Source organism: Martes martes (assembly GCF_963455335.1).
Source record: "Martes martes genome assembly, chromosome: 14".
Lineage (NCBI taxonomy): Eukaryota > Metazoa > Chordata > Mammalia > Carnivora > Mustelidae > Martes > Martes martes.
In genome coordinates this window covers 85,969,353-85,983,197 of record NC_137902.1, presented here as the reverse complement: position 1 = coordinate 85,983,197, position 13,845 = coordinate 85,969,353, and the positions used below count along the sequence as shown (strand labels likewise).

The 13,845-nt window shown below is 40.7% G+C and overlaps 1 protein-coding gene across 1 annotated transcript in view; it reads left to right on the top strand.

Annotated features, from left to right (window-relative positions):
- Window positions 1–12,728, top strand: part of LYST (lysosomal trafficking regulator) — a 173,109-nt gene extending 160,381 nt beyond the window's left edge. Inside the window, exons 50-54 of the mRNA XM_080822463.1 lie at window positions 3,479–3,618; window positions 3,887–3,984; window positions 9,143–9,299; window positions 9,711–9,782; window positions 10,682–12,728. Of these exons, the coding sequence (XP_080678589.1) occupies window positions 3,479–3,618; window positions 3,887–3,984; window positions 9,143–9,299; window positions 9,711–9,782; window positions 10,682–10,820 (606 nt within the window). The 3' untranslated portion in view covers window positions 10,821–12,728. The remainder of the gene's footprint in view (window positions 1–3,478; window positions 3,619–3,886; window positions 3,985–9,142; window positions 9,300–9,710; window positions 9,783–10,681) is intronic.
- Window positions 12,729–13,845: the final 1,117 nt, after the last annotated feature.

The following is a 13,845-nucleotide window of genomic DNA, read 5'->3' as shown; positions in this document are numbered from 1 at the left end:
GCATTCCCACCAGCAGTGTAGGAGGGTTCCCCTTTCTCCGCATCTTCGCCAGCATCTGTCATTTCCTGACTTGTTAATTTTAACCATTCTTACTGGTGTGAGGTGGATTCTCATTGTGGTTTTGATTTGTATTTCCCTGATGCCGAGTGATGTGGAGCATTTTTTCATGTGTCTGTTGGCCATCTGGATGTCTTCTTTGCAGAAATGTCTGTTCATGTCCTCTGCCCATTTCTTGATTGGATTATTTGTTCTTTGGGTGTTGAGTTTGATAAGCTCTTTATAGATTTTGGATACTAGCCCTTTATCTGATATGTCGTTTGCAAATATCTTCTCCCATTCTGTCAGTTGTCTTTTGGTTTTGTTGACTGTTTCCTTTTCCGTACAAAAGCTTTTGATCTTGATGAAGTCCCAATAGTTCATTTTTGCCCTTGCTTCCCTTGCCTTTGGCGATGTTTCTAGGAAGAAGTTGCTGCGGCTGAGGTCAAAGAGGTTGCTGCCTGTGTTCTCCTCAAGGATTTTGATGGATTCCTTTCTCACATTGAGGTCCTTCATCCATTTGGAGTCTATTTTCATGTGTGGTTTAAGGAAATGGTCCAGTTTCATTTTTCTGCATGTGGCTGTCTAATTTTTCCAACACCGTTTGTTGAAAAGATTGTCTTTATTCCATTGGACATTCTTTCCTGCTTCGTTGAAGATTAGTTGGCCATAGAGTTGAAGGTCTGTTTCTGGGCTCTCTATTCTGTTCCATTGATCTACGTGCCTGTTTTTGTGCCAGTACCATACTGTCTTGATGATGACAGCTTTGTAATAGAGCTTGAAGTCTGGAATTGTGATGCCCCCAACTTTGCTTTCTTTTTCAGTATTCCTTTGACTATTCAAGGTCTTTTCTGATTCCATACAAATTTTAGGATTATTTGTTCCATTTCCTTGAAAAAAAAATTGATGGTATTTTGTTAGGGGTTGCATTAAATGTGTAGATTGCTTTAGGTAGCATAGACATTTTCACAATATTTGTTCTTCCAATCCATGAGCATGGAATGTTTTTCCAGTTCTTTGTGTCTTCCTCAATTTCTTTCATGAGTACTTTATAGTTTTCTGAGTACGGATCTTTGCCTCTTTGGTTAGGTTTATTCTTTTTTTTTTTTTTAAAGATTTTATTCATTTATTTGACAGACAGAGATCACAAGTAGGCAGAGAGGCAGGCAGAGAGAGAGGAAGGGAAGCAGGCTCCCCGCTGAGCAGAGAGCCTGATGCGGGGCTCGATCCCAGGACCCTGGGATCATGACCTGAGCTGAAGGCAGAGGCTTTAACCCACTGAGCCACGCAAGCGCCCCAGGTTAGGTTTATTCTTACATATCTTACGGTTTTGGTTGCAATTGTAAATGGGATTGACTCCTTAATTTCTCTTTCTTCTGTCTTGCTGTTGGTGTATAGAAATGCAACTGATTTCTGTGCATTGATTTTTTATCCTGACACTTTACTGAATTCCTGTACAAGTTCTAGCAGATTTGGAGTGGAGTCTTTTGGGTTTTCCAGTTTTTTCTTCTTTTTTAAAAAGACTATTTATTTTAGTGAGCGAGAGCTTACGAGCAGGGGAAGGGGTGGGGGTGGGCAGAGAAGCAGACTCCCCCCCCCAGCAGGTAGTCAGAGGCTTAACCGACTTAGCCCCCCAGGGCGCCCCCAAGTAATTTTTTTACATGTAGTAACAAATACACAAAACCAGGCACACCAATTTATATGCAAGAAGATGAGTATGTGGAAAAGTGAAACTTGGTTATAATAAGAGAAATGCGATTTAGAGCAACCTTTGCTGACATTTAGAAGTTTGCACAATTTTCAGAGACTTAGAGTGTGAAGTGGGTCACGGACTCCAGTGCTCAAGAATTCAGGCAGGAAAAGGAGGGGCTCGGGCCTTTGCCATCAGGGCATTCCTTGGTCCCAGGTCCCCGGAAGCACGGTCTGGAAGGGTCCTGGGCACATGCCTTTGGCCCTGCAGACACCTCCCCTTGTTGAGAGGGTCACAGTCTGAGGAGAGACAGCAGGGGCTCAGACCCGGGACTCTGGGCCTTGTGAAAGCACGTCTCTTGCCTGTGACTGTGTGTGGCTGAGTGTCACGTGTCCTCGCTAAACAGAAGCACCTGCCACGCCGCGGCAGCCGGTCGTTCCAAGAAAGACTATGAGCCTGGCATTGCCTGGTCATTTGTTTCTTTTAGTGTAAAATACGTATTTTTATGTGAGTAAAACCCTGGACTATGTAGCACTTAAAATAGGTGAGCAGCAGCTACTGTATCAACACAGATATGTTTCAGAAGCTGTGGTGAGCAAAAAGGCAAGATGCGAAAGACACCGGAAGACCAATAGCGCTTACGGAAAGTGATTTGTCAACATGAGAAACCATACGGTGTGTTGTTCATGGTTATGGCAACGTACAGTAGAACGTATGTTCTATACATGGGGGAAACAAATGCAAAATGCAGGATGGTAGTGACTTCTGATGAGAGAGGAAATAGAACAGGACACAAACTGGGTAATGTTTAATTTCTTCTCTGTTTAAAAAATAAATCGATCGTAGAAAATGTTAGTATTAGTTTAACTGAGTGGTCAATATATAGCTTTTTATTATACTTACTCTTTCTACTTTGCTGTATCCTTTGAAGTGGAAATATTGAAATACTTTAAGACAATAAACAGCTTAGTTTATGAAATCATGAATCAAACCTAGTATGAACATCTGGCATCTGTGAGCCAACGTGGCCCTTGGAACATCAGTTTGCAGCCTTTCCTTTAGAAAACCGGTCTGTGATTATGGACAGGTAGCGGTGGTTTGAGAGGACGTCGCTGTTGGTGGCATCATGAATTGGTACAATGCCTTTGGAAAGTACATTGTCAAGAACTCTAAAATTGTTAGTACTCACTGACCTACTAGTAGGATTCTGGAAATTTATTCTGAAGAAACCATTCAGAAGAACTAAACTTTCACACATGAAGGATTTAGTTATGGTATCTATAATTTTGAAAATATTAGAAACAATTTTAAATGTCTATCAGTAAAAATGCTCAAGGAAATTATGGCATACCAACCGCACAGAATATTGTAACACCATTAAATTCATTTTGAAGACAATGTCAAAAATGGAAAGTGCTTTTGGGAGAATGTTTAAATACAAGATATAAAATTATTTGGGTGGCAATAATCATAACTATAAAAATACTTGTGTATGTATTTGGACAAGGATTGGACAAGAAGACAAAAAATGGAAAAGCATTTTAATTCTTGAAATTATGGACAATTAAAAATGTTTTCAAGTTCAATTAGTTTTACCCTTTAGGAAAGAGTTGAACTGCAATGGATTGAAACATGATGTGCTTGAGAAAAATGTTTGAGTCCCTTGAGTTGTTCTTATTTTTGAAACAGAGTACTAGGAAAACTTCTGTCATGCTTTTTATCCTGTACTTCACCGACTTTTTTCAATTTCAGCCCTCAGAGATAGAAATGGAGTCTCAGATACATCTGTATGGGCACACAGAAGAGATAACCAGCTTATTTGTTTGCAAACCCTACAGTATAATGATAAGTGTGAGCAGAGATGGGACCTGCATCATATGGGATTTAAACAGGTACAGAAGAAGGTTTCCAACTCAGACACAACCACCCCTATGTTTCTGTTCTTCCTGTGTGAAACAGGTGCACTGAAATAAGATCTTTACCTTAGGATCATTTTAAGCATGAAATACAAACTTTAGTTTGTAATCCTATTGAAATCAAGAGGTCAGTTAGGAATATAGTGGGGAATGCCTTATGAGTCCATATACTAAGGGAAGGAACTATACAAGAGAATCTAATGATATTTAATGATCAGATGCAAATTTGTCTTTGGTCTTTCAGGTTGTGCTATGTACAAAGCCTGGCGGGACACAAAAGCCCCGTCACGGCCGTCTCTGCCAGTGAAACTACTGGGGACATCGCCACTGTGTGTGATTCAGGTGAGCAAGCCCAGAACTAAAGCACAGAGTCATTAGCTGGTGCCTATGTAGGTTAAACTGTTGGATTCCGTCTCTCAGGTCCCTAACTGTGTCTAAAATACTATGGCAATAGCGTATTTGTGTGTTAAAATACAGTACGGTCCAAGAGCAAGGTCATCGATTTAGGGGCCAACTTATGCAAAAGTTAATATTGTCATCATTTAACTCCTTTTCTGATATATGAGAGATTGCATTTGGGCACATCTAAGTTAAGCAAATTATTGTTACATAATTATCTGAATTTCTTAGCTTTTGTTTCTCTCTCTCTTTTTTTCTTTTGGCTTCTGCTTTTTAACTACCAACTTTACTACCTCCCCATGACATAAGTGCAAAGCAAAACCAATGATCAGCTTTGACTAGATGTATCTTCCAGTTCCTGAGTGAGAACCACACTGCATTATAATACATGGAGGTATAATTTGCCTTGAAATTTACATGATAGAGTTATATCTCCTCATCAGAGGTTTTGCTTTTAGTTTTTGTTTTTTCAAGTAGTACATACTTAAAAACTTGTGTTTTTAAACACACACACACACACACACACACATCCAGCAGGAAAGAACAGTTGGAAAATTCATAAATTTTCTGTTGCACTTCTATTCTTAAGCATCGAAAGAATCCTTTGAAAAATTGTCTCTTTCTGCCCACTCTGTATAGATTATCTTTGACGTATCTGTAGGGGGCGGCCCTCTATCCTTTGCTTGCGTGTTTTATATTGTTTAGTGTTTTCTGACACCCAATAGTTTTCCAATCCCGCGACACCACCTGGGTGCTCAGCAGTGCCATTTGATCCTGACACTAACTACCTGAAGCTAGCAAATTTGGGAGTGCCCAACCCCCCACCACGCTCACAGAGCTTAGGAAAACACTCTACTTAACTACAGTCGTTTACTACAAAGGGTAGAAATGAACAGCCAGGGGCGCCTCGCTGGCTCGGTTGAGTGTCACTCCTGACTTCCTCTCAGGTCACGATCTCAGGGTTGTAGATTGAGCCACCTTGGGCGCAGGTTACCTACTTGAGATTCTTTCTCTCCTTCTCCCTCGAGCCCTCCCCCTACCTCACTCTCGCTCTCTCTCTCTCAAAAAAAAGGAGTAAGCAGCCAGCTGCAGAGGTACATAGGGGGAGATCCAGAGGGCCAGTCTGGGTGGAGTCGGAGTGCGCCTCCCTCCTGACGCATGAATGTGCTCACGAGCTCAAGCCCTCCTAAACCCTGTTGCTTAGGGGTTTTTCTGTGGTTCCTTTCTGTAGGCACAGTTGATGGAGTCAGTGGCTGTGGACCTGAGCCCAATCTCCAGCCTCTCTCCATCCCCAGAGGTGGGGAGGTACTGTAAATTCTGACCTCCTAACCACCTGGCTGGTTTGTCTAGTGACAGGCCCCCAACCTGAAGCTATCTAGGGCCTACCCCCTGGAGCCAGCTTGTTAGCGTACAGAAGGTGGTAAATTACAAGGGTCTCAGGAGCTGTATGCCAGGGACCTGGGTCAAAGACCAAATGTGTATTTTTTATTACAGTACAGCTGTCTCTTGGAGTTTTGTTGTTGATTTTATAAAAATTCATTCATTCTTGTATTCTGGAAAAGTAATGTCTTCAGTCATCCTTTAAAGGTATCAAATGTGAAACATTTGCCGATCTTACCATCCAGTTATTGAATAGTGCCATAGAAACATTTTTATTTCCTAACTGTCGTAAGTAAAGGGAACGATTTTGAACCGTTGACTTTGATAATACAAGTGTGGTCCGATGATTGATGACTTATGCTAATTGTTCTCCCATGATTTGTACATTATCAGCTTTTAGTATTGTCATACCAAAGGGGAATCTGGGGGAATAATATAATGATTATTTACATAGTGTTCTCTACTTTCTTGTTTTGGCAACATTTGGAAGTTAGGGCTGATCCTTAGGGAGCTGAATTTTGTAAAGTTAATTACTTTCCTGCTGCCAGTCCTGATTTATATCTGTGATGTTATATCAGCCAGTCTTATGGGAACAAAAAACAAAATTACTTTTGCTGCAATTACTAACCACCTAGTAGGGTATTCAGGTGTCCCTGGGGAGAGCACAGTATAATAGAGTAATGGCTGGAACTTTCTTTTTCAATATGAACAACAAGGCCTTCTCCACTGTCTTAAGGCCTCTCGGTGCACATATAAGAGAAGTCGTAACAAGAATTGGGTATATAGAAAATATAATAAATATAATGATTTTTCTAAAGAGAGGCTAAATTTATGTTTAGTGACCCAAACTAGAGTTCATCCTCCTAGTCTTCTAGTCCAAGAAGGAAAGGAAGTTATCAGATTCAGCCTACCAAACATCTTGACCCCTTTAGTGAGTACCAGCCAGGTAACTTTAAAATCAAAATTTAAATAAAACATATGTATGTATATGTATATATGTTATATATTTGTGTGTGCACATATATACACATTATACACACGGATATAAAATCTTTGTGTCAAAAAATAAAATAAAATAAAATCTCTGTGTCGGGGCTGAAGTTACACTGGCGAGCTCTTTCCTCTTGCTCATAATTTGCCAGCCCATATGGGGTATGATTTTTATAATGATAAGATGTGAAATTTATTAAACTATGTGAATATTATAATAGACGGTTTTTGTCTATTATATAAAATCATTCTGCCACTGAATCAAAATATATGCCTTTTAGCTAGGGTTCATAGCCTGGTTGTGTGTTGCCAATGGCATTACAAAGTTAATATAATATTATGAAATTTGGGATAGGCAGTGACTCTCCAATTTATTTTAATTTCAGTGACCATGTGTAGGAAGAATAAATTTTTTTTCAGGAATGCCCAGCTTTCTGACTTTTAGTTGACATGCTAAATTACACATGAAAGCTATCTGGTCTTGAGTGAAGGCCTCAGTTTTGACATTTACAACCTTAAGCAGATGAGTCGTTACTTGGTTTTGAGGTGGCCCAAGGTCCTGGGTAATCTGCTAGGGTGATTCTTTGCCTGTTGAGTTCTGTACCCCATGGCAGAGAGTCAAGGGCCACATTTTGATTTTTGGGTTTGAAGGACTGAGCCTGCAGTAGCTACCAATTCCAGGCAGTGATCAACCCCTGCACCGGTATCTTTGGGAAGCCTTCTAACCTTACTAGCACCCATCTGGTTGCTTTATAAATTTTATAAATTTTTTATCAAGTATTAAATTCAAAAGCAAGAGTGAGGTGTCTACTCACGGAAAAGAGATAGTATCGCCTACAGTTGCATCTCGTTAGTATATTGAACTCCTACATCTGATGTTTTGTTTAGGTGATCTCTCCTAATTGGTGAGAAGTCTTAAGTAAAACACTGGGCATCTGTTAACCTTCTCTTCTCTGCGTGTGTGGTAAATATGTTTACCGTTACAGTCACGATCTGAACCATTCTACAGCATGTGATCCAGTGGCGTCACCACACCCACAATGTGGTGCAACCACGATCTCAAAAACTTCTTTGTCACCCCAAGCAGAAACTCTGTAACCATAACTTATTCCTCCTTGCCGCAAAGCTTCAAGTAACCACTGTTCTACTTTCGATCTCTATGAATTTGCCTATTCTAGATATTTTATCTAAGTGGAATCATACACTCTGTGTCCTTTTATGTCTTTTTTACATCTGTTTATTTCACTCAGGCTCATGTTAAGGCTCATCCGTCTTGCAGCACGGAGCAGAACTTCATTACTTTCTATGACTGAGTAGTAGCCCCTTGTAAATATCTACCTTCCGTCTGTGGAGGGACATTCGGTTGTTTCCACTTATTGGCTATTGTGAATAATGCTGCAACACAGAAGGCATTGGGTTTGGAATATTTGAAGGTCTTCAGCATATCTTTTTTTTTTCTAAATCTTTTTTTTAAGATTTTATATATTTGTTTGACAGACAGAGATCACAAGCAGACAGAGAGGCAGGCAGAGAGAGAGGAGGAAGCAGGCTCCGCACTGAGCAGAGAGCCCGATGCGGGGCTCCATCCCAGGACCCTGAGACCATGACCTGAGCCGAAGGCAGAGGCTTAACCCGCTGAGCCACCCAGGCGCCCTCTTCAGCATATCTTGACATAAAGGAGTATTTTCACAATTTGTTTCTTTGCTATAAGTAGGAAATCTATGCAGTCTTTTCATTGCCTTAATAAAGGAAAGAGTCGAAGTCTGCACTTTTTTTGTTAGTTCTAGTGGAGAGAGAAATGTAAGTGGAGTAACATGGCCCCCAGACTTTACTGCGCCTCTTAACCTGTCTTATCAGCTTGAGCATGTCTCTCCGAAGAAGGCTAGGCGCATCATCATGGGGCCCCAGTATAGAAGATGGCAAGCAATTACTGCCTCTCCCACCCCCTGGAAAACTCCAGAAAGTTTAGTTACTCGTGGTCTTTGAAAAGGAAAAACTAGTCTAATAAGTCACTGACCTACAAGATTCAATCTTAGACATGCTGAGGAATTAGATATCTTTTCTTTTTCTTTAAGAAGTAACTTAACTCCACTAAGTTTTATTATAACTTTTTTTTTCTTCAAAAGTTACCTAAGTCACTTCTTACAGGTGGTTTCACAGAATATTTTCGTCTGGTTTTGGAGATTGTTTAACTTTCTAGGTACTGTCGAATTCAGCCTTGGCAGCTCCTATGCTAAAATACGATTGCACAAAGATATATGATTAATTTACCTTGTTGCTCTAGATTTCTAAATTAATCTTTTTATTTTTATTTTTCCACTGGCCATTGTCTCTAGATAAATCTGCAGAGCCTTTTAACTTATTACATAGTAATTTTCTGTTCTGAGCTTCAGTTCTGAGCTGCCTATAAATTTTTTTTTAAGATTTTATTTATGTATTTGACAGATAGAGATCACAAGTAGGCAGAGAGGCAGGCAGAGAGAGAGGAGGAAGCAGGCTCCCTGCTGAGCAGAGAGCCCCGATGCGGGGCTCGATCCCGGGACCCTGGGATCACGACCTGAGCCGAAGGCAGAGGTTTTAACTCACTGAGCCACCCAGGCGCCCCTGCCTATAAATTTTTTATCACTGAAACAATCAAGCTGGGTGCACAGGGATGCCCCTCTGGGACTCAGGGTGGTGGGCTCTGACATACCCACACTCTGGTGACCTGTGGATGATCTCGGTGTTTTAGCTGGTGGAGGCAGCGACCTCAGACTCTGGACAGTGAACGGGGACCTCATTGGACATGTCCACTGCAGGGAGATCATCTGTTCCGTTGCCTTCTCTAACCAGCCTGAGGGGGTGTCTATCAATGTGATTGCCGGGGGATTAGAAAATGGAATCGTAAGGTAAGAGGAGTTCTGATTCTCTTTGTTCGCTCTTGTTCATAAGGACACAGCAGTCGCAAAAACTAGCCTTAAATATCTAGGCGTGTTCATATTTAATATTTAGAGATTTAAAATCGCCTTCAGGTATAGGTTCTTCACTAATCCCTGTTTTATTTTTAAGTAATAAACTTAGCTTGCATGTGGTTTTTAAATTGTATATTGTCTATTAATTGTATAAAAGATTAATATGAAAATTTACCAAGTTTTCTTACTCCCACATCTACCCCTTGCAAACCTCCCACAAGTAGCTACTGTTAATGGCTTATTGTGTTTCCTTCCAGATGATTTTTAACAAATAAACAAATATACAGGTGTTTTTTACGAAGGCAGTTGTAGTTTGCATAATTAGATGATGACTTTTTCCCTCTCTAGGTTATGGAGTACATGGGACCTAAAGCCGGTGCGGGAAATCACATTTCCTAAATCAAATAAGCCTATTGTAAGGTAAACCACCCCCAGATTCTTCATCATATATTTTGTGACTGCTTTGGTTAGAGATGAAAGCACACAGACTGAACTGTGTGATGAGAGTCTACTAAACAGCTGACCACTTACCAAACACTAGGTTGACCCGGACCTTTTACAAGGAGACACAGTCCATGTCTTTGTGGAGCTTAATATCTGAGTCAGGAGCTCCTAGTTGGACAGAAGGCATCCTGGGAGGGTGTCCAGGGGAGCTTTTGAATTGTAGAAACTATATTTTTTTCTTTCCTTATTAAAAATACTATAATGGTGATTGACAGCTGCAGGAATGTGCTTGATAAGACTGATAAACTATCAGTTACCCTTTGTTCCACCAACAAATTTGACTTTAAAAATCAATCGGAAGCAAGGGATTTAATTACACTTTATTAAATTTATTTTCAGTGCACTAAATTTAAATCTTAATGAACTCCAATTAATTATTTATTAATGTTAACAGTTTTGCCTTTTCCTTTTTCTGGGAAATAAAATATCTCCCTATAACCATCATTTATTTCTATAAAGAGAAAATGTAGCCCCGTTAGATGATCTAAACTTTCCTAAACTCAAGTATTTGTTAAGTAATAAGAGCGTAAACAAGGTAGAAAAGAAAACGTACAAAGAAGGAGCAGAATGCACTGATCTCTTTGCTCTGATTTTGTTCCGTGTCCCCTAGTTAGAATGAGCCTCACAAAGTTGTCAGCAGAGCAATTAGACTATACTAGAATTACACCAGAAACCAGTGAGTCGTAAGCAGTCGTTTCGTTGGTCTCTCTGCTCCGGTGAAGATATCTTCGCTTCTTTACACCAATTTCTATATGATCCCCACTATGCTAATGCAATTTTAAGAGATGATGTGCATGTGGGATTTCTTTTGACAGCCTTACGTTTTCCTGCGACGGCCACCATCTGTACACAGCAAATAGTGACGGGACTGTGATCGCCTGGTGTCGGAAGGACCAACAGCGCCTGAAACAGCCAATGTTCTATTCCTTCCTTAGCAGCTATGCAGCTGGATGAGTGAGGGAGAACTTCACTTCTCCAAAGCACTTTAGCTCCAAACTAGATGTGTGGACCTCACCAGTTTTAGGAGGTTGAACTTGAAGAAATGGATGACCAAACACATCATCCAAGTAATGATCATCTGCAGGACATTCTGCGGCCTCCCGAGGTCCCGAGAGAACGGTTTTGTTCTAATTTTGTGATACTCGAGAGGGTTGTGTGAGTATGTTCTAACCAACAAGGTGTAAGTCGTACGTGATAAATTAAAATTGTATTTTTAAAGTGTTTACCCGCAAGGTTATTCTAAAGAAAGAATAGGAGTCTCTCCTTTTTTCTATTATTCCAAAAAGACCAGGAGAATTTAAATTGGTTAGCCAGTTGTTTATATAAAATACTATAAAAATTATATTTTAAAAGTTTTATGCCGAGAGAATCCACCTTCCCCCACCCCCGACACACACACACAAAATTAAAGAAGAGGATAAGAAGTTAGAACTTGCAAAGTGCTTTCTTTGAGAAGTAAATTATTCAGTAGGTGCCTCTGCACCAAACGTTTTATGGAAGATCTGAATACTAAAAACAAATACTCATGAATCTTAGTGTTGGCAGGTTTTTTCCTAGTTGCCTGCCTAGCTCAAAGAGGAACCAGAATTTCTTGACAGCCACAAACACACATCTGATTTCAGATACATTCTGTTTTTCCATAAAAAATCCTGCTTAAAATTCATGACACTAGGTACTGAATATCCTTAGTTGAGTCACTAAGATTTAAACACAGTGATAATTATTTTAATATCTGCCATCCACAGAGCACTGAATACTTAACAATTTGCAATGGGAAGTCTCCACTATGCAGAATGATGGCGCAGGTACTAAGAGTCCATTCTAGATAAGACATTAAATCTAATGGGCAGGGTATGTTTTCTTCCATAAAACAGAATTACAAGAGAAAGGAGACAGCCCAGTCTGTTTCCCACAGGATGCTGAATAATTCTTGTAGGAAACTGAGTCTGCTCTGTTTCTACTAATCTATACGACCTGAGAATTCTGGAAACAACAGAAAGGTCTAAGTATACGCCACAGAGAACTTGCACACCATGAAGACAGAATTCCTAAAAACCTCTACTGTAGTCTGTCCCTACCATTACGGCTCTATTTTGACTTGGGGTGCTGCTTATTGGCTCTGAGAACACTGTAAAATAAGCTCAGTAAGATGTTACCATGGGGTAAAAATATGTATTCCTGCCTAAGAATAACTTGCGTGTTTGTTATGGAAATTCACTTCATATGGTGTTTACAGAACTACTTTTGTAACTTCCAGACTTTCTAAAACATTCTGCTTAAAAACTGTATAAAACACAATTCCAACATCTCTGCCGCTGAGATGTGGGCAAGAGGAAGCGAGTGGCCACGTGTGCTTGTCCCTGGAACAGCACACGTCCCTCAGAACGGCTCACGGGCCACATTGACACCGTGGTTTGCCCAGGCCAGCTCGGAGCTCTGAGGTCCAGCTGGGTGCAGAGATGACATTATTCCTATTCACGTTGAAGTGATTTGCTTTTGTTAAAAGAAAAAAAAAATTGCAGCTACTGTCTGGCTTTCGTTTTTTTCTACCAACAACTTGGAATTAGTCCCCTATTAGAATAGGGTTGCTACTCAGTCTTCTTTGTTTTTTTTAAGGCCGAATTCCATCATTTATTTAAAGAGAAAATATGCAAAATAACTGGTCTTGTTAAGAGTGCAATATTATATTTTTATGTAAAAATAAAAATTAATTTGGGGGGATTATTTATTCAGCATGAAACTTAATATGTATATGTTTGAAACACCTCATAATGTGCATGTTGCTGTAAACATTTCTGTAATATATCACAAGCTCTGTTATCTTTGTATACACTGCCACTTCAAATTGGGAATAAATTTCATAAAAATAGATTTAAAGACCTATTCTTTATACAATATAAATATTTCCGACCAGAGCTCAGATTGGTGGCTTTTTTGCTTTGTAACCCAGATAGGTTCTCTCTTTAGCTCCCCTATACGTTGATGTCACAAAGAAAAGATAACTTTCATTTCTTAATTATATTTTTTAAATATTTATTTATTATTTGAGAGCGAGAGCAGGAGCTGGGAGAGGGGGGCAGAGGCCCTCCCCACTGAGCACGCAGCCCGGCACAGGCCTCTATTCCAGGACCCTGGGATCATGACCTGAGCCGAAGGCAGACACTTAACTGACTGAGCCAGCCAGGTGCCCTTAATTGTATTTTTATGAGAAATTTTACTTCAACCCTTTATTTTAATACCCTTTATATCAATGCTTTATTTAATACCCTTACATAGAGTTTAGACAGAAGCGTCCAGGTCAAACCACACTTCTTAAAGAAAAAAACATGTGCCCCGCCCACCCCCGAGAGCGGATGTATAACGCACCATGTACGGACACTGCCCTGGGTGCTGAGCACACAGTCGCTTCCCGCTCCCGGAGGTAAGTGTCTGGAAAGAGCGGCTGTCAGGAACCCACGGCGTGCGCAGCTACACAGTCCGGTAAGTGCCGTTGAGGAGGAGTGTAGGGGCCTCTGAGCGAATCTAACAGGAGGATTCGAGTTCAGATCAAGAGGATCTGGGAAAGCCTCTAGAGAAAGTGAAATTTTTGTTGAAATGGATGAATAGAAATCGGACAGGTGAGGATGGGAGATGCGTTCCAGACAACACATTTACGAATGCCTGAGGCAGGACCGCCGTGCACCAGGCCCAGTGAAGGAGCCTCAGCTTCTCTGGCGGGCGTCGCAAAGGCGTGTGTGAACTCAACAAACACCAGCCCGAGACCCCAGAATTATTGTTTTACTCTGCCTTGCATCTGAGAGGTTTTAAGGGTCTTCAAGAGTAGAGCACCTGTTTCTAGGTGTCTGTCCCCAAAAGAACTCGGGAGTCGCATCTAGCAGTGTAAGCCTCCAACCCAAACATCCCCCCTCACCTGCAAATCTCAGATCACCTCTTCCTTCAACTCCAGTCACCGAATGCCGGTTCTGCGCAAGTCCCAGGC